This window comes from Phyllosticta citriasiana (genome assembly GCF_038021145.1).
Source record: "Phyllosticta citriasiana strain CBS 120426 chromosome Unknown IWZ02scaffold_8, whole genome shotgun sequence".
NCBI classification, from domain to species: Eukaryota; Fungi; Ascomycota; class Dothideomycetes; order Botryosphaeriales; family Phyllostictaceae; genus Phyllosticta; species Phyllosticta citriasiana.
In genome coordinates, this window is record NW_027117285.1 from 447,402 (window position 1) to 465,259 (window position 17,858).

The 17,858-nt window shown below is 55.5% G+C and overlaps 5 protein-coding genes across 5 annotated transcripts; 4 read left to right on the forward strand and 1 right to left on the reverse strand.

The window, feature by feature from the left end:
* The first annotated feature begins 306 nt into the window (after positions 1-306).
* IWZ02DRAFT_454037 (adenylosuccinate lyase) lies at positions 307-2,788 on the forward strand. Its single transcript, XM_066767696.1, has 10 exons — positions 307-436; positions 509-522; positions 572-591; positions 665-926; positions 1,117-1,279; positions 1,328-1,343; positions 1,392-1,421; positions 1,473-1,542; positions 1,594-2,416; positions 2,478-2,788. The coding sequence occupies exons 1-10, from the start codon at positions 419-421 to the stop codon at positions 2,505-2,507; spliced, it is 1,446 nt and encodes a 481-aa protein (XP_066621611.1). The 5' UTR covers positions 307-418; the 3' UTR covers positions 2,508-2,788.
* Positions 2,789-2,833: 45 nt separating this feature from the next.
* On the forward strand, positions 2,834-5,375 carry IWZ02DRAFT_454041 (ATP-NAD kinase-like domain-containing protein). Its single transcript, XM_066767697.1, has 7 exons — positions 2,834-3,094; positions 3,168-3,209; positions 3,280-3,704; positions 3,762-3,906; positions 3,954-4,296; positions 4,372-4,648; positions 4,733-5,375. Exons 1-7 carry the CDS (start codon positions 3,041-3,043, stop codon positions 4,899-4,901), a joined length of 1,455 nt encoding a protein of 484 aa, XP_066621612.1. The 5' UTR covers positions 2,834-3,040; the 3' UTR covers positions 4,902-5,375.
* A 2,616-nt stretch (positions 5,376-7,991) lies between these two features.
* IWZ02DRAFT_454047 (phosphatidylserine decarboxylase proenzyme) lies at positions 7,992-12,013 on the forward strand. Its single transcript, XM_066767698.1, has 5 exons — positions 7,992-8,526; positions 8,624-9,251; positions 9,302-10,798; positions 10,848-11,599; positions 11,648-12,013. The coding sequence occupies exons 1-5, from the start codon at positions 8,278-8,280 to the stop codon at positions 11,810-11,812; spliced, it is 3,291 nt and encodes a 1,096-aa protein (XP_066621613.1). The 5' UTR covers positions 7,992-8,277; the 3' UTR covers positions 11,813-12,013.
* A 525-nt stretch (positions 12,014-12,538) lies between these two features.
* On the forward strand, positions 12,539-14,965 carry IWZ02DRAFT_291771 (kinetochore protein-like protein Mis13). The gene is made up of 5 exons (XM_066763798.1): positions 12,539-12,821; positions 12,936-13,544; positions 13,613-13,774; positions 13,842-14,007; positions 14,062-14,965. Exons 1-5 carry the CDS (start codon positions 12,557-12,559, stop codon positions 14,768-14,770), a joined length of 1,911 nt encoding a protein of 636 aa, XP_066621614.1. The 5' UTR covers positions 12,539-12,556; the 3' UTR covers positions 14,771-14,965.
* Positions 14,966-15,826: 861 nt separating this feature from the next.
* IWZ02DRAFT_500082 (signal recognition particle 9 kDa protein-domain-containing protein) lies at positions 15,827-16,892 on the reverse strand (the record flags this gene model as incomplete). The annotated part of the gene is made up of 3 exons (XM_066770250.1): positions 16,638-16,892; positions 16,131-16,461; positions 15,827-15,969 (listed from the first exon to the last, which is right to left on the reverse strand). The coding sequence occupies exons 1-3, from the start codon at positions 16,707-16,709 to the stop codon at positions 15,827-15,829; spliced, it is 546 nt and encodes a 181-aa protein (XP_066621615.1). The 5' UTR covers positions 16,710-16,892.
* Positions 16,893-17,858: the final 966 nt, after the last annotated feature.

Genomic DNA, 17,858 nt, shown 5'->3' on the forward strand with positions numbered 1-17,858 from the left:
CCTTGGTCGAGTTGCTGCTAGGGTTCCATGCTGCACAGCCGATGGTTCTAGCTGATATGCACGAAGGAGTGGTGGGAATTTCGTCCAGGTCCAAACATGGCCATCTGGATCAACGACAGCGATGAGATCAGGAAGGGAAAAAGGATACACAAGCAGCGGAGATTTTCCACCTGTCTGGGTGCAGATGCATGCCGTCACGGATCAATAATTGGATGGGTCTGCGTGTGTCATGACTCGTGTGCGTCGATCCGGAGGAGGTCGGGCTGGTTTTTTTTGGCGACCCCACCAAGCCATTTCTTATCTGCGGGACTTGCCTCTCACTCCAGCTTTTGAGGCCTCGTCGTTTCTCCACAGCTTCACTCGTCTCTTGACACGTCTGTTCACTTTGTGCCACGCTCTCGTCGTGCTCTCTTCCAAAATGGCCAACGAAAACAGCGTGAGCCTGCCGCTGTGACTCTACCGTCACACGCCACACGAATGCTTCACTAACGAATGCCTCGCCATGTAGATATACCAAACTCCGTAAGCATCTCAGAGTCCACTCTCCATATCTACTACTGACAGAATCTAGGCTGAACTCGCGGTACTCGAGTATGGCCCGCTTCTCCATCACGCAGCCTTCCCTACTTCCGACGCGAGACTGATATCTCTCCCCACAATCCAGGCCAGGCGATGAAGGAGCTTTTCTCGCCCAGGACTCGCTTCACCACCTGGCGCAAGCTCTGGCTCTCGCTCGCCGAGTCTGAGAAGGAGCTCGGCTTGGACATTTCGGACGAGGCCATTGAGCAAATGCGAGCAAACCTCACCATCAAGGATGAGGAGTTTCCAATTGCCGCTGAGGAGGAGAAGCGCCGAAGACACGATGTCATGGCGCATGTGCACACCTTTGGCCTGGCCGCCCCTGCTGCCGCTGGCATCATCCACTGGTACGAGATTCCCGGATTTCACATTTTGCATGTTGGGGAGGGTGAGACTAGCGCACAAGAAATTTTGGTCTAGGATCACGAGTCTCTTGAGATACATATGGTGTGGTTAAAAAGGGCTCAAAAGACCGAAGATGGGAGAGAATGGTGTTGACAGGTTTTTACAAGGCTAAGCGCTGACGAACCACTTCAGGGGAGCCACTTCGTGCTACGTTACTGACAACGCTGATCTGATCCTCTACCGCGATGCGCTGGACCTTCTCTGCCACAAGATTGCCAGCGCTATCCGCAAGCTCAAGGACTTTGCTCGGGCCAACGCCTCGCTGCCTTGCCTGGCATACACCCATCTTCAGCCTGTATGTAAACACTCGACATTTTCCGGGACTTTCTAACAAATTTTGCAGGCTCAATTGACGACTGGTATGCTCTACGAGACTCTTGATCCAAAAAGGAGTTAACGTTGTATAGTTGGAAAGAGGGCGTGTCTTTGGATCCAAGGCAAGTTATTTACACGCTGCTTTGCATTGACAAGCAGCTAACGGAACGCAGATCTCCTGATTGACCTCCAAAACCTCGAGAGGGCGCGCGATGACATGCGCTTCCGCGGTGTCAAGGGAACGTAAGGCTCCGAAGCAACAGTCTCGAGTAGATACATGCTTACGCTCCGCAGGACGGGCACCCAGGCTTCTTTCCTGCAAATCTTCAACGGCGACCACGACAAGGTCGAGAAGCTGGATGAGCTTGTTACCGAGAAGAGCGGTTTCAACGATGCATTCATCATTACGTCCCAAACTTACAGTCGCAAGGTCGACGCCGACATTGTCAATGTAGTGGGATCCTTTGGTGCGACTTGCGAGAGAATTGGTGGCGACATTCGTCACTTGGCCTCATTCAAGGAGCTCGAGGAACCATTCGAGAAGGACCAGATTGGATCCTCTGCCATGGCCTACAAGCGCAATCCTATGCGCTCTGAGCGCATGTGCAGTCTTGGACGCCACCTCCAGACTCTCCCCCAGAATTCTCTCCACACCTACTCGGCTCAATGGTTTGAGCGTACGCTCGATGACAGTGCCAACCGCCGCATCACCCTTCCCGAAGCATTCCTAACCGCCGACGCGTGCTGCTTGTTGCTGGACAACATTTCTTCGGGCATGGTCGTCTATCCTAAAGTCATCGAGGCCCGCGTCAACCAGGAGCTGCCTTTCATGGCCACCGAAAACATCATCATGGCCATGGTCGCCAAGGGCCACAGCAGACAGGACGTTCACGAGGAGATCCGTGTCCTTAGCCACCAAGCCAGCTACGTTGTCAAGATGGAGGGCGGCCAAAACGACCTCATCGAGCGCATCAAGAACGACAAGTTCTTTGAGCCGGTCCACGGCGAGATCGACCGTCTGCTTGACCACAAAACTTTTATCGGAAGGGCGCCCCAGCAAGTTGAGAGATTTACCACGACCGAGGTTGCTCGCGCTCTGACTAAGTACTCGACGACGGTGAGTTCGGTGTTGTACAGACGCTCACACAAGCTGTAAGATTTCTAATTTTTATGTGCAGAGCATCCCGGCCGCCGAGCTTCACGTGTAAAAATATCAAATCATGCAATGAAAGAAAGACATCGACAAGGCAATGACCATGTCTCAACACAGCGCGGTCAGATTCAGTCCAAGGACATGCATGGGGTGAAAGTGGACAGGCTTCACTGTACATAGCATTTAATTGGCGCTAGGATGGACGGAAAAATAGTGCGAGCAACAGGGAATTCTCTAGTTTTTCAGGATCAAATACAGCAAAAATGATTGGTGAAGCTGTTGGTTGATCATGCCGTGTTTGTTCTCAGGCTGCCAGGGGCTCCTGCTAGAATCCAGTATACATATCGAAGATCAAATTCGCGTCTAGCCGTTGGACGAAAGCACCGTTCGCAAGACTCATGGATCGTCGAATTATTTTTTTGCGCGAGTCATTTATACGTCATCCGACAGCATCACTCCCGTCTATCACCGCATGCCGCTTAAGATGCCTGCAAAGCAATCTATGGACCGCGCCGAATTGGACTAAACAAAGCCGCCAACGCGTGTATCCTAGAACCTCCGCCTCCCCCTCATCATCACCTGTAGGACATGAACTCCATGTCTTTGGCGACAGGCCCTCCGAGCGACAACCGCTCCGACGAGGTACAGTTAGCTCCCCGCCCTGCCACTCCAGAATAGGTAGTCGAGTGCTGACGCTGCCTTTGAGAGCGAAAAGGAGATGAATCCAAACGACCCCGAGTTCCAGCACGCGCTCGAGGTGCATTCCAACCCTTGCCGCTGGTCGCGCACGGCGTGGCGCACCCAGCAGTCGCTGACGGAGCCCTCAGGTCGTCTTCGACAACGACAGCAACCACCGCCGCAAATCCTCCCTAGCCCCCGGTTCTGCCCATCGCCCGACCTACCTGCGACGGCCGACCAATTGCTTCGTCCACACGCTCATTGAGGCACACAAAGATGCCGAAATCCACTCTGGAGAAAACACCCCGAGCTATGAGGGCCTTATGTCGGAAAAGGCGGCGGACAAGAATCCAGACGAACTCAACGACGCCGTGCAGTCGCGGCTTTTGACCAAGAATCAAATATCGGACATGGCCTTTGGCATCCGAGAGCTGGCCAAGAAGCTCGCCCACATTCGGTTGCGGATGAACGTCAAGAATGTCTTCGTCCTGGCAAAAGCGCACGACGAGTCGCTCATTCCCAACACACGAGAAGTCGCCGAATGGCTGCTCAAGCAGGATGAAAACTATAAAATGTAAGCAAGGAAAAGAGGGGTGTGGTATAAAGTGAATCAGGCTGATGGGACCTCCAGCTACGTCGAAAACACCTTAGAGGACAACAAGCTTTTCGACAAGGAGGGCCTCATCGCTGGCAACGAGTCATACCGGAAAAGATTGAAATTTTGGACCATAGAGCTTTGCAAGAAACGCCCACAATCGTTTGACATAGTCCTGGCGGCAAGTACTCCTGTTCCTGCGTGGAGCTGTCCACTAACAACAGCTAGCTGGGCGGAGATGGCACGGTTTTGTACGCGAGCTGGCTCTTCCAGCGCGTCGTTCCCCCAGTTCTGGCCTTTTCCCTGGGGTCCCTTGGCTTCTTGACCAAATTCGATTACGATAAGTACCCTGAGACGCTGTCACGAGCATTCAGACAGGGCATCACCGTCAGTCTGCGTCTTCGATTTGAGGCTACCGTGATGCGATCGCAACGGCGAAAAGACGTCCATTGCACCAAGGACCTAGTCGAAGAGCTAATAGGTGAAGAAATGGAAGACGCGCACACGCACAAGCCGGACGGCACACACAACATCTTGAATGAGGTAGTCGTGGACCGCGGGCCGAATCCGAGTAAGTTGGTTGACTACCACCGGCTTGGGGGTTCATGTTGCTTGGACCACCATGATTCTAACTTGGGCCGTCAAGCGCTGTCGTCGATTGAGATATTCGGCGACGACGAGCACTTCACCAGTGTCCAGGCCGACGGCATTTGCGTCGCAACACCAACCGGCTCGACCGCGTATAACCTCGCGGCCGGCGGCTCCCTGTGCCATCCGGACAACCCCGTCATCCTCCTCACGGCAATATGCGCCCACACGCTCTCTTTCCGCCCCATCATCCTGCCAGACACCATCGTGCTGCGCGCCGGCGTCCCGTACGACGCGCGGACGAGCTCGTGGGCGAGTTTCGACGGCCGAGAACGGTAAGCATTATCAACCCACTTCACAGAGTAACTGTGACAGCAATACGACGGTGACAATGCTTGCTGACATACTTGGACTGGCAGCGTGGAGCTCCGTCCAGGCGACTACGTGACGGTATCTGCCTCGCGCTTCCCCTTCCCCTGCGTGCTGCCGCTCGAACGGCGTGGCAAGGACTGGATCGACAGCATCTCGCGCACGCTCAATTGGAACTCGCGGCAGCGGCAAAAGGGCTTCAAGGAGTGGGACCACTAGTCGACGCGGCAGCTAGCTAGCCCGCACCCCCTTTTGCCTTCTTTCCTATCCAGGCTAATTTTTGTACCCGATTACGCTGCGGCGATGATCTTTCGTCGTTGTCCTCTTGGTTCGTGAACGACTCGATCGCCTTCCCCACTTTTCCCCGTTCTGCTTTTGAGTTTGGATACTGGTTGGTCGGTCGGTCGGTTGATTGATTGCGTGCATGGCATGGGTATTTGTTTGGGTCAGGTCAGGTTTTGGTAGGAGTTTGTTCAAGACTGGAAAGAATGGGACTGGACCCTCTCTCCCCCCTCTCGCCCTCTCTCTTTCAATGTGTCTGTCGTTGGAAGCGATCTCTTTTCTCTTGATTGGGCGGAGTCTTTTGGATACACCTCCAAAGCATCAAACTTATTTCTATTCGAAACATCAACTTCGTGTTGGATTGAGCTTGGTGCTGTTTTCTTGATACTGTCGGATTTACAACACAGCTGGCTTGTTTATGCCACAGGCACGATGATCCGGCCACTTCTCTCTCCCACTTCTGAATCTCGCGCCAACGACGTGCGGTTGTAAAGTCAAGTCACGAGCGTCGACGGCTGGCTTGGCTTCTACATGCACAGCTCGGCACCCTCAGGCGCGCTGTCAACCCACTCTGTTCTGATTATGCTGATGCCAACCGCAGTCTGCGGTTGCAGTCTCCCCCAGACTCTCTTGCGGTTCCCCCAACCATCACCTTCACGCTCGCATAGAGACCCCCTGTGAGTGAGTGACTGCCAAGGTTTGAATGGGGTGCTGGGCGGAGAAAGGCTTGGTTTTCAAACAAGTCTTGTCCAAGCCTCCACTGCTACCTTTGACGATCTGCTTATTTCTCATGGTGTCGCAGCATGCTGCCAAAAAGAGGGTCATGTTGATGGTGGGTAGGTAGTCGATGCTAAATATACCACGTGCGCTTGAACAGAGTCGCGCGATGAAACCGGCACAAGCAAGGCTCATGTTCATACACAAATGTTGCGAGCAACACCTAGGTATTCGCCGGATCGGCAGGCAGCAGACAGGCCGTCAGCCTTGTGGAAACGGAGCGTAGGAAACGGCTGTGGAGATCTCATTCCATGGCGGCACGAAACGCGCCGATTGCGTCTTAAATGACGCTCTGTCGTCAGTCTTCAAGATGCAGTGTCATGATCACAAAAGTCTAGACGGTTTGACTCGTCTTATGCACGACAAGGGGATGCGGCGCAAGTCGCAAGGCTAGCAAGGATCTGATGGGGATTAGCCTACCACGCTAGCCAGATTAGGCATGATGGATAGCTTTTTGTCTGTTGGGCATCTTGCTTCCTTGCTAGAGATGGTGTGGTTGCGCTCATTGGAGCGAGAGAGAACGACGTGCATCTTCGGGCCATCTTGCCCCGCGGACATGCTGCAGTTCCCCGCACCCAAGGTAATTGGCAATGCTTGTTTCCTTTTTCGTCCCTGGCTCACTCATCTTTTAATGAAAATCTTGCACAGCCGAAGCGCAGAAGAATCAGTCGCAGATGAAGGAAAAAGAAAAGAAAGAAAAAAAAAAAAAAAACTGCCGCACCATTCCTTCCTCAAAATGTCCATGGGCGAAACGCCTGTGGTCTTGATCTCAAACACCCATGAGCGAATACGAGAGCGGACGGCTGGTTGATTTGACATAAACTTTCCCAACGCAAGGGAGAGTTTGCAGTGTTCCTGAACGCGCCCGCGCCCGCACCCGCCTGCCGCCTTGGCTGTGGGGATCGTGGCTTATCAAGCAGCAATTTACTCAGCCGGGGAGATAACCATGCTCTGGTTGCGAAAGCGAACAATTGTCGGTGTGGTCTTCTCCGAATGCGCGCGCTGTTTCAAGTGACAATGCTTTGGACCTGCAGCTGTGGCAGGAGACGGCAGGGAAGAGGGCGAATGGCATTTAAGCCTTGAGCCGTCGGCCGTCGGCCTCTGCGGAATGCTTGCGGAACCATGTTTGGATAGCGGTCTCGCGATGTCGGCAGAAATCCGTCGAAATGCAAGGTTTGGTCTCCACCGTGAGTATGGACGGCAGTCGATGGCCTCTTGAGATGGATGACGAGAGGATGCCGAGATGATTATTATTCGCAGGAAAGAGACACTCGGACAGAGAACAGCCGCGGGGGACCAGTAAGCCACAGCGAAGCGAAACACGCACGACGTGCAGGTGTTGGCAACGACGTCATCCCGTCAGAACAACGAGCCGCCTTGGCGGACCAAAGACTGCACTGGTGCAAGCTGGAGCGCGCTAAGCCGTGGCGTCGAGGATGGCCTCTGGCGCCTCTGCCGCGACGCAGCCTTGTTGTTCCGAGTGGACAGACGTCGGAGGATTTTCTTTGACGTCCATGAACGGCGTTGGTGTCTGTTGGAGGCAGGGAGCAGCGTGCAACCTAGGCAGCTGGAGGCAACTCTTAGCTTCAGACTTGGCGGAAGCTTCGCTGCCAGGTCTTTCTTTTGTAGGTGTTGAGTGATTTTGAGAGGTTTTGCTAATAATGCAGATGCATGATTGGACAAGGTCAAGCATGGCCATTCCAGTCCAGCTGTCAGCTTCCTCGAGCGAATAAAGGACAGAAGGCGGACAAGAATTGGTTGACGCAAGTGGTCAGCTCCCATGAAACACGGCGTACACGTTGCAAGAAATGGACGTTTCCTCGACAATACATGGCCGTGAATCCTGGTAGGCACATCATCTCAGGCACGCCAGCCAGCGGACCCAACGGACAAGTGTGGAGGTGACGATCAACTTCGCAATGACGTGCAGGTTGCGACGAGGAAGGGTGGGTGTGTGTTTTGGTTGTGATGAACAAGCTGCATCCCCGCAGTTGTTTTTTTACAGGCCAGGTCGCGCCGGAAGTCGGATAGACGAGTACCGGCCGGCGTGCAGTGCAGGAGGAGGCGAGGCGATGCAATAATGGCTGTGCTCGATGTGTGGAGTACGAGAGGCGCTGCTCGTGCTGACAACCAGTTGCGCCGGCGACGTTCCCATATCTGGCAGCCATCCATCCATCCATTCATTCTTCCAAGAGACCCTTGCCAAGCCCCTACTCATTTGCCCCTGTTCTGTTCACCACCACCTAACGTATCGTCCATCTTCAACACCAGTCTTCCTACCTACCAGCCACCCTACGCATTCCTCCCTCCCTCCCTCCCTCCCTCTGACACTGGACGACACGACACGGGAACTGGTGGCCGCAATCAAGCTCCTTGGTCCGGGCTTCCCGCACTTGGCTCGCACCACTGTCCTCTGACTCGCATCCCAGTCGCCAGCTCCCTGATCTAGATCCTCGATTGTCCTCTGCCACTCATTGCCGCTGGCTGCATCTCGTCCTGTTGTACCTCGCTCGCTGCAGCCGGCTTTCCCCTCACCATGGTCCACCTCTCCTCCCGACTCAGCCTACCAAACCGGCTTAAGAGCAGCGCCTCTCTTCACTCGTCTTCTGCAAACAACGCTCCCACTGCCCCCACTACGGAACAGCCGCAGCCGCAGACCAGTCGCAGCACCAGCCCCAGACCCGCAATGGCCGGAGACGCCAAGAACTCGAACCTCGTGCTGCGCGTCAAGGTGCTCAAAGGCCGCAACCTGGCCGCCAAAGATAAAGGCGGCACAAGCGATCCGGTGAGTGCTGCCTTCGTCAAGGGGCTGGCCCGCGCCTGGGGGCCACGAGACAAGTTGATGAACCGCGTCGCTGACGACTAACCCCCCCCCCCCCCAGTACTTGGTCCTGACCCTCGGCGACGCCAAAGAGGCAACTCCCGCAATCTCAAAGACGCTCAACCCGGAATGGAACCAGACCTTCGACCTGCCCATTGCGGGCTCCCAGAGCTTGTTGCTTGAGGGCGTGTGCTGGGACAAGGACCGCTTCAGCAAGGACTACATGGGCGAGTTTGACGTTGCCCTCGAGGACATATTTGCTGCCGGCTTTGGACAACAAGAACCCAGATGGTTTGCTCTCGAAAGTAGGAGAAGCGGTCGCAAGAGCAGTCACGTCACTGGTGAGGTGCTGCTGCAGTTCCAGATCACAGATGTCAACAATCCATCCGCCACGCCGGACCAGCTCCAGCAGAGGCTGATGGGGACGCTAGGCTTCTCCTCCGACGAAGACGAGGATTTGGAGCGCTTGAGTAGTGGCGAGCTGGACGAGGAGTCCGAGGACGAGTCTGACGAGACTGACGACTCGAAAAAGTCGGACAAGAAGGAGAAGAAGAAGAGGCGCCTACGAATGGCCAAGCTACGGAGAAAGGCAAAGCAGCGCTCATACGAGTTCAATGGCAACTCGGACATTGCCGGTGTTCTCTTTCTAGAGATTCAGAAGATAACGGACCTACCACCCGAAAAGAACTGTAGGTCGCGTGCTGCCAATGCACTGGGCTGTGAACTAACAGGCGCACAGTGACCCGGACTGGTTTTGACATGGACCCTTTTGTCGTCACCTCCCTTGGAAAGCGAACGTACCGAACTCGCGCAATCCGCCACAACCTGAACCCCATTTTTGACGAAAAACTCGTGTTCCAGGTCATGAAGCACGAGACCAAGTTCTCGCTGAATTTCCAAGTCGTGGACAAGGACAAGCTGTCGAACCATGACTACGTTGGTGCGGCGAATTTTCCATTGGAGAACTGCACTTCTGTCGCCCCTGAAGCCGACCCCGTCACTGGTCTATACAAGCTGCCGGAGCCTCAGGAAGCTGGCTCGGCCGTGCAGGATGGACCAAGAAAGTCTAGATTCAGGTTGCCATTGTCCAGATCCTCTTCAGCCGCAAGTCTGCAGCGTGCGGGCAAGCCGCCGCTGAAAAAGGAAAGCTCCTACACATCACTATCATCAAGTCTCAACGGTTCTGAGGTAAGGCCTCCTGCGGATGCGCCGACCAGCACCCCATCTGGAAGCACCCCAAACCGAAGTCAAAAGGACATCCCTGCAATCAACGTCGACTCGTCGCCATCGCAGGGAGGGCTTACGCAAGACGACGACGGCTTTCGGTTCTTCACGATACCTCTGGAACTGAGGAAGAGTGACCGTTGGGAGGGAAAGCACTCTCCACAACTGTACATCAGGGCCAAGTACATGCCGTACAAGGCTTTGAGACAGCAATTTTGGCGCGCCATGCTTAAGCATTATGACGCCGACGACAGCGGGCGAATCGACAAGATAGAGCTCAGCACGATGCTGGACACTCTGGGCTCCACCCTACACGACGCTACGATTGACAGCTTTTTTGAGCGGTTCGCCGAAGAAAACAATGGGGAGTATGAACTGACCTTTGACCAAGCAGTCATCTGTCTCGAGGATCAGATTCAACAAACGCAGGAGCGTACGGCAAGAATACGAGGCCAATTGACTCCGACCCTTTCATCCTCCATTGGCCAGCAGTCTGATCCGCCAACACCTTCCATGTCGTCTAGTTCTGGGACTCCGCTCAACAATCTGTCCCACACTTCCGTGATTCCGACCATAGAGCAAGAGCATATGGGTGAAGAAGGCGAAGAGGGTTACTTCCTTGACAAGGACGACCTCGCCGACGAAAAGGACGAAGAGCACGTGGTGGAAATTCGAGAGTGTCCTATTTGCCACCAGCCGCGCCTGAACAAAAGAACGGAGGCTGACATCATCACCCACGTTGCAACCTGCGCCAGTCAGGACTGGAGACAGGTGAACAACATTGTCATGGCTGGCTTTGTCACTTCCAGCCAGGCGCAGCGCAAGTGGTACTCCAAGGTCATTACCAAGGTCTCATATGGCGGCTACAAGCTTGGTGCCAATTCAGCGAACATTCTTGTCCAGGATCGCATTACTGGCCAGATCAATGAGGAGCGTATGAGCGTTTATGTGCGACTTGGTATTAGGTTGCTTTACAAAGGCTTGAAGAGGGGAGAAATGGAGGGCAAAAAAGGTAGGAGTCACGACACCTTCAAACGATCACATTTTAATGTTTATTGCAGCACGCAAACTTCTCAAGTCCTTGAGTATCAAGCAAGGCAAAAAGTACGACGATCCTGCTTCTGCGGCCGAAATTCCTGGATTTATTGCTTTCCATCAACTGGACATGTCCGAGGTATTGCTGCCTATCGAGGAGTTCAAGACTTTCAACGAGTTCTTCTACCGCGCCCTGAAGCCGGAAGCACGCCCCTGCTCAGCTCCTGACGACCCGCAAATCATCACTTCACCTGCCGACTGTCGAAGCGTTGTTTTCAACCAAATGAAGCGCGCACAGGAGGTTTGGGTCAAGGGTCGTGGCTTCACAATTTCACGCCTGCTCGGCAACGCGTATCCAGAAGACGTCTCCCGGTTCGAGGGCGGTGCACTGGGAATCTTCCGACTGGCGCCCCAGGACTACCACAGATTCCACATTCCCGTTGACGGTGTCATGGGTGAACCCAAGACCATTGAGGGAGAGTACTACACGGTCAACCCCATGGCCATCCGCTCTGCTCTTGACGTTTATGGCGAGAATGTGAGGGTCTGCGTTCCCATCGACTCTGTCTGTCATGGCAGGGTCATGGTGATTTGCGTTGGCGCCATGATGGTCGGAAGCACCGTCATTACCCGTGAGGCCGGCGAGAATGTTTCAAGGGCAGAGGAGCTGGGCTACTTCAAATTTGGAGGCAGCACGATTCTTCTCCTCTTTGAGCCAGGTGTGATGGAGTGGGATGATGATCTTGCCGAAAACTCAAACGGCGCACTCGAGACGTTGGTAAGTTTTGCTGCACGCACAAAGTTTGACCTCTTCTGACACTTGTAGATCCGCGTTGGCATGTCCATAGGCCACAGCGTTGGCCGTGCGCCGTACACGCCAGACATGCGCAAGAGCAACCCAACAGTGGACGAGAAGCAGGATGCAAAGAGACGCATTGAAGGCAACTTGGCGCCTCAAATGGACCTGCCATCGGGCCACAGCCTCAAATAGGCATTGGGGTCTTGAGCTATGGATGCGTAATGATGATATGAAATGCCTGTGCTTTGAGCGAGCGGTTGGAGGATTTGATCGAGCGAGATTCACCCTATATGGGGATTAGACTATATATACTAGCAGAGAGAGGAGATCTCTTGAGGAGAAGATGCTCAGATTGTTGAGCTGCTCCTTGTACAAATTTGAACATGCATGCCATTTTCGTGGTTTCGGTGTTGTGTTGCAAAAAGTGGATGAATCGCGGGGATGCCATTTTCAGCCAGGTCACGTGGTGGTTGTTTTGATTTTCCGCTTCTTGGCGGGGTGCGCATGCAAGCCGGTCAACACCAAAGCACCGACACCGACTTCCCTGACAGCGCATACCGCGTTCGGACCACGCCCAATCGCCCAACAACCTCTATCCATTAGCCGCGGACTCGCAATCATTATCTCCAACGCGTCCCTCAACTCCCTGACGCCCGAAGACGCCGTCCGGATCCCGCAACGCGCGTCAACGATAGCTTCAGCGCGCGCGCTCTGAATCTGGGAGCACTGCGCCAGCTCAGCACCAGGATAGCAGCGAAGCGGTGCATTGGATACTGCGTGTCGGTCCTTGACTTTCCGACTTGTGACAATAACGGAGCCTCCCTGCGCCGCGGCAAGCCGCCTTTGCTCGCACATCGACCTCGCCATCGACGCGATCGCCCGACGCTCACTCCGCCTGAGCGCGCAGTGTGTTCCTTGGAGCGACGCGCCGCGTCCATGACTGCCCTCGTTGTGCGCTCGCCCTTGCAGTCCTTGAGCATGACGTCGACACAGCGCCCAGCGGGGAGACGGCGCAGCGCGCGCCTCGCCTTCCAGGATGACGAACCGGTGGTGGTGGCCCCTGTCAAGAGGGTAAAGACTGGGCCGAGTGGGAACGCAAAAGCGAATGATCTGGAGGAGGTCAACGGGATTAATGGGGCCGGGAACAAGGCGGAGAGCAAGGGGAAGACTGGTGCGGCGAGAGGAAGGGCGGCCAAGAGTGGTGAGTCGAATATCTCATAACGGAGGCATCTCATGTGGGAAGGATGATCCGGGACAATGGCGATGGCCCGCATGGGCTTGGGTGCATTGGAGATTTACTGACGATTCTGAGCAGCGTCGTATGAAGAAGAAGACGATGGCTTTACTTTCTCTCGCGGACGTTCAAGAAAGACGGCGAAGAAGCCAACAACCGCGCCTGTTCGAGAAGAACCCGAGCCCGAGCCTGAGCCAGCACCGCCAAAAGCCAGCAAACCTGTCAAACCCGCGCCAAGCGAACCCGCAAAGAAGTCGAGGACCACGAAAAAGTCGCTGGCCGCAATTGCACCAGCAGTAGCGGACGAGATCGAGCCAGGTCCAAAGAGGCGGAGGTCGGCAAGGTTATCGGGCGATAACGTCGCTACAAATCAACCCCCACCTGTCGCAACGCCAGCTGCCGAAAAGCCCAAGCGGACCCGCAAGAGCGCCTTTGAGAAAGAGGCGCGAACACCGAAAAGTCGTGCGGAGGAAGACGAGGGCCTGGCTCTTGTGGGCCAAAACGGCGCGCAACCCCAATCGGACCAACCCAGCCGTGAGGGCACGAAGATTGCGCTTCCGTTCGCCGACACGCCCATAATCAAGCGAAACAAGGAGCTGCGGAAAGGTGGAGGGTCGGGGCACAGGCGGAGCAGTACCGGTCTGCGCGGTAGACGAGCCAGCTCTCTGATTGACAGCGGCACTTCGAACGGTAAGGTTCCTTTGCCTTGGCGAATTGGAAATTTGGAATTTGAATCTAGGATGCTAACAAGCATTCAGCTGTCCCTCACGCCGAGGTGGCTACTGAGGAGTTTTACAAGCTCATCGAGGACAGTCTACCTGAGCCTCGACGAATGAAGCAATTGCTGGTATGGTGCGGAACAAGAGCTTTGCCCGAGAAGCCGAGTGGAGATGTACCGGATTCGAGCGCCATCATGGCAGGTAAGTGGCTTGGCGGACTCGGTGCGGCTCAGCGGAGCGGGCCGCAGTGGCTAATTCGCAATCGCAGCACGTGCAATACAACAAGAGCTTCTCAACGACTTCGCCAGCAAGTCGGAAATGTCAAACTGGTTTGATCGAGAGGAAGTCGAGCCGACTGCCGTTGTCAAGAAGCCGAACCCGCGGAACCAAGACAACGCAAAGAGGCTCGAGGAGCAAGAGGCGGAGGTGAAGCGGTAAGTTGAAGAGTCACCGAGACGGTGCGGCATGGATGCTGATTCGAGGGACAGGTTGCAAGAAGAGAAGAAGTCTTGGGAGAAGCTTCTCAAGAAGCCAGAAGCGCTATCATCGCGAGATACAGAGACTTTGCCAGATGCGCCGCCATCAGACACTGCATCGGGCAGCAGCGTCGAAATCAACCCATCACTCCTCGGCCAAGAGCAAGCAAGCATACTCCAGCAGCTCAAAGACCTCAATCTGAACTTAGCCTTCTCCTCCAACGCAGCCTCATCTTCAAAACCCCCAGCTCCAGCATCAGAACTTTCGACCTCGATACCACAAGCAACAGACGAACCTCTCAAGACGGCAGAAGCCACCGCCGATCCAACCCACCCTTCAACCGCCTCACACGACCCATCGTCTTCCTCGACGGTACCACAACCTCCCACCACCACTCCAGCGCCTCCCACACAACAACAGAACGACATCCATACCCGCCTCCGCACCATCACTGCCTCCCTCCCTGCACAAGCCGACCTCTTCGCCGACGGCGTCCACAAACTCGCCCAATACCGCGCCGCTGCCGATCGCGTCGCCGACGCCGTCCTGGCATCCGCCGCGCAGCGCCTTGAGCAACGCGACCGCGAGGCCCGCGAACGCGCCGGCACGGCGGCCGTGGGTGGTCTCGATGTCCTCAGGGGTTTGGCCGGTGTGCTCAGCGGCGGCGCACGGAATGGGGAGGGTGAGGGCGAGGATACTGGCGCTGGCGACAAGAGATGAAATCAGACGGGGAAATCAGGTGTTTGTTTGACGCTCGCCGTTGAGCCCTTGGTTTCTGGGCGTGTGAGCTGCGCTTGCTCGCTCCATAGGCTGCCCTGTCACTATGCATCTACCTAGCAAGAAGAGACGGTTTGGCGTGAGATGAGAGCATCGAGAAGCCTTTCTTATTCCGCCAGTCAGCACCGAAGCACATAAGGTAGCTCAGGACCAGCCGATGACGTGGACGCGTTGGTCGTTGCTTTTCCCTCGAGACATGCGCAAATGCGGCTTGCATGCATGTAAATGAGTTTTCCATATTGTACAGAATGGCCCACGGGCACAGCGGAGCAGGAAAGGACAAGAGAGGACAGGACAGATCAGGACAGAACACCAAGCGGACGACTGAACTGAATGGCGCAGCATGGGATGGGATGGGATGGGATGGGGACGGGAATGGGAATGGGGACGGACAGACAGACAGACAGACGCGAAGATGCAGATACCAAATGGAATCAGTGGCTGCGCAGCAGCAGGAGCAGCCAACAAGCACAATTCTTTCCTTCATGCGAACATTGATTGAATCTTTTCGTTGTGCTGAAGATTACGTTGACGTATCCCTTTCTCTAGTTTTTCTTTCAGTCTAGCCTTGCCATGCGCCGAAGTATGATACTTGCACGGCCTGAAGGCCTGTTGCCTGCGCGTCATCTCTTCACTCGCCTGCAGATGACAGATGGCTTCGATGAAGACTGCGTTGTAAGCGCCTCCCCAGGATGTTGTTGGAAGCCTTCTTCCCGCAACGATGGACGGACGGACGCGCGCCTTCGCCCCTTGTGCCGCGCAGACTGATTCGTCTGCTGCTTCTGCTTTCTTGTGTGTCGATGTGCTTTTTCTCCTGTCTCCTCTGTTGATTCCCAATGCCATGCCTCCGGACGACGAGCGAGCAGTCACGCGTGCATGCGTGCCCTCCCTCCTCTTCCTGCTCCACCTTCGACCCACCTAGCTATCACGTTTTTCTCCCTGCTTTTTGCGCCCCCAATCCCCCTCCTTCAAGACGTGTCAAGCGGGACCAGATTCGGCTCATTTCTTGCCCTTTTTCTTCTTCTTGCCGCCGCCGCCGCCGCCACTGCCACCTTGCGACGGTTTCGCCTCAGCCTTGGCCTCCGGGTTCGGCGTGCTGGTGCCGGTGCCCTGTTCGGCGGGAGCGTCGAGCATGGGAATATCTGGCGCCGCCAAACAGACACGTCAGCATCAGCTTTCAAACAGCCAAAAAGGATCTCCACCGCACAGCCGAGTCGCGCTCCAGCAAGCCAAGCAACGGACCTGCAAACACAAATACGCGTATATGTAGATAGAGGAGCGCAGAACGAACAAACAAACTCACCATCCGGCTTATCAGGCAGCGCGGCCATGGTCCTGGCCAACTTCTCCAAACTCGCGACCAAGCGGCCCACCTCCGCCGCCTTATTCGTCTTATACTTCAAACACACGCCACTGGCCGGATCATACGTCTTGATGACCAGAACGGCCTTTGGGCGGTCGGGCTGCGCGGGCTGCTGGCGGCGGTCCTGGATAGCTGCGGCCTCGGTCGCCGCCGTTGCCGCGGCGTTGCTCTTGGTGTCGTCGCCGTTTGGTACGGCAGCTTTGTCGCGCCGCTTGTTTTGCTTGGCTTCGTGCCGTTGCAGGATTGAGTATTTGGTTACGATGCGTGCCTGCTGTACATGGTTAGTCGGTGGGTGGACTCTCCTGCTGAAGTGGCCGCGACGTCCTGGCGGCCGGCGGACGAGCGGGCTCTATGCGGGCGCGCACTCGCCCGCCGCAGCAGCAGCAGCAGCAGCAGTGGGAAACTGTGGTGATGTATGTGGAGATTGTAGTGATGGTGGTTGCGCACGGTTGTTGGGCGCGCTTTGAGCAGCAGCGCGGATTGCTCGAGCCATTCGGTCGAGCTATCGAAGAACGGCATCGATGCGGGCGAGGAAGCGAGGGGAGTCGTGGGTGAGGTGCGAAGGCCGTCGAGATGGCGCCGTGGGGTGTCGTGTCGTGTGGGTGGTGTCCTGCAGCTTGATGTTCTCGAGCTTGGTTGTTGGTTGGCGACGGGCGTGGAGGGACCGAATCAACGGCGGTCTTGCGGGGGGGGGGTCGGCTGCGGCGATGGGTCGGAGATGGAAATGCCTCTCTACTGTCTTCGCTTCCACAACTGCTCTTCCATCTTTAATTTCCCATCGCTGAAGTACTACTGTCCGCATTTGCGGATTCTTATCTCGCTCCGAACAACATGTATAGATTAGATTGCTTCAGAAGCTTCCAAACGTCACCTTGCGATCGACCACAAGAAAACGATCTAGACGTCGCTCTCCAGCCTCGGTCATGCCGCTCAGTTTCTGGCTGTCTCCAGTCGCTTGGATCCTCTGCTCTGCCACATTGTTTGACCGGTCAAGCTTCAAGCCCAGAAAATGAAGAGCTTGGGAGTTTTGGCACGTCGTGCGACGCCCCCTCTTTCTTTCTTTCTTTCTGGTGTCATTACAAACGACATCGATACGAAGTGCAAGATACACCATTCGATGTGCTCACCTCCTTAAAGTCGTATGCTTCGACAAATCATTCAGACCGCTCAAGCGGATTGGGCTGTCTCATCAATCTCCAATTTGCTCACGAATTGCGACTGGCAACTGACACAATTCTGCGTCGCCTCTCAACTCCTTCTGTCTCTTTTCAACTTCCCCATCGGTCGTCGGTCAACGTTTGCGCTTGATCTGAACTATCCAGCCCCGAATACCGCGCAGCACGGCGCCATGTCCATCTCGGCACCAGCACCATAGCAACATGGCAATCTGTCAGTCGGCCATTCCTCCCGCTGCGGCACTCCCGCCCGGGCCCTTTCCCGAGCAAGACCCAGGGCGATTCCGTCGTCCCAGCCAAGCGCGCGCCCACTGGCTGAAGAAGCGAGATGCGGCTGGCTGGCGGACGGGCGGGAGACCTACTGCTCAGTCAAATGGCGGCGGGGTGGCACACCAATAAATACATGCATAAATATAAACGTCGCGATTAAACTTGCATACACGAAGCACTACCGACCGCTGCTGCCGCTGCCGTCTTGCCCGCCACTCCCTCC

Bases quoted from the DNA above. Each gene is read 5' to 3' on its own strand.
- IWZ02DRAFT_454037 (XM_066767696.1), top strand. The intron at 1,422-1,472 runs GCAAGTTATTTA...AACGGAACGCAG, and splicing joins GGCGTGTCTTTGGATCCAAG to ATCTCCTGATTGACCTCCAA. The intron at 1,543-1,593 runs GTAAGGCTCCGA...TACGCTCCGCAG, and splicing joins TTCCGCGGTGTCAAGGGAAC to GACGGGCACCCAGGCTTCTT.
- IWZ02DRAFT_454041 (XM_066767697.1), top strand. From the start codon at position 3,041: ATGAACTCCATGTCTTTGGCGACAGGCCCTCCGAGCGACAACCGCTCC. The intron at 3,705-3,761 runs GTAAGCAAGGAA...TGGGACCTCCAG, and splicing joins CAGGATGAAAACTATAAAAT to CTACGTCGAAAACACCTTAG. The intron at 4,297-4,371 runs GTAAGTTGGTTG...TGGGCCGTCAAG, and splicing joins GGACCGCGGGCCGAATCCGA to CGCTGTCGTCGATTGAGATA.
- IWZ02DRAFT_454047 (XM_066767698.1), top strand. From the start codon at position 8,278: ATGGTCCACCTCTCCTCCCGACTCAGCCTACCAAACCGGCTTAAGAGC. The intron at 8,527-8,623 runs GTGAGTGCTGCC...CCCCCCCCCCAG, and splicing joins AAGGCGGCACAAGCGATCCG to TACTTGGTCCTGACCCTCGG. The intron at 11,600-11,647 runs GTAAGTTTTGCT...TGACACTTGTAG, and splicing joins ACGGCGCACTCGAGACGTTG to ATCCGCGTTGGCATGTCCAT.
- IWZ02DRAFT_291771 (XM_066763798.1), top strand. From the start codon at position 12,557: ATGACTGCCCTCGTTGTGCGCTCGCCCTTGCAGTCCTTGAGCATGACG. The intron at 12,822-12,935 runs GTGAGTCGAATA...GATTCTGAGCAG, and splicing joins AGGAAGGGCGGCCAAGAGTG to CGTCGTATGAAGAAGAAGAC. The intron at 13,545-13,612 runs GTAAGGTTCCTT...ACAAGCATTCAG, and splicing joins TGACAGCGGCACTTCGAACG to CTGTCCCTCACGCCGAGGTG.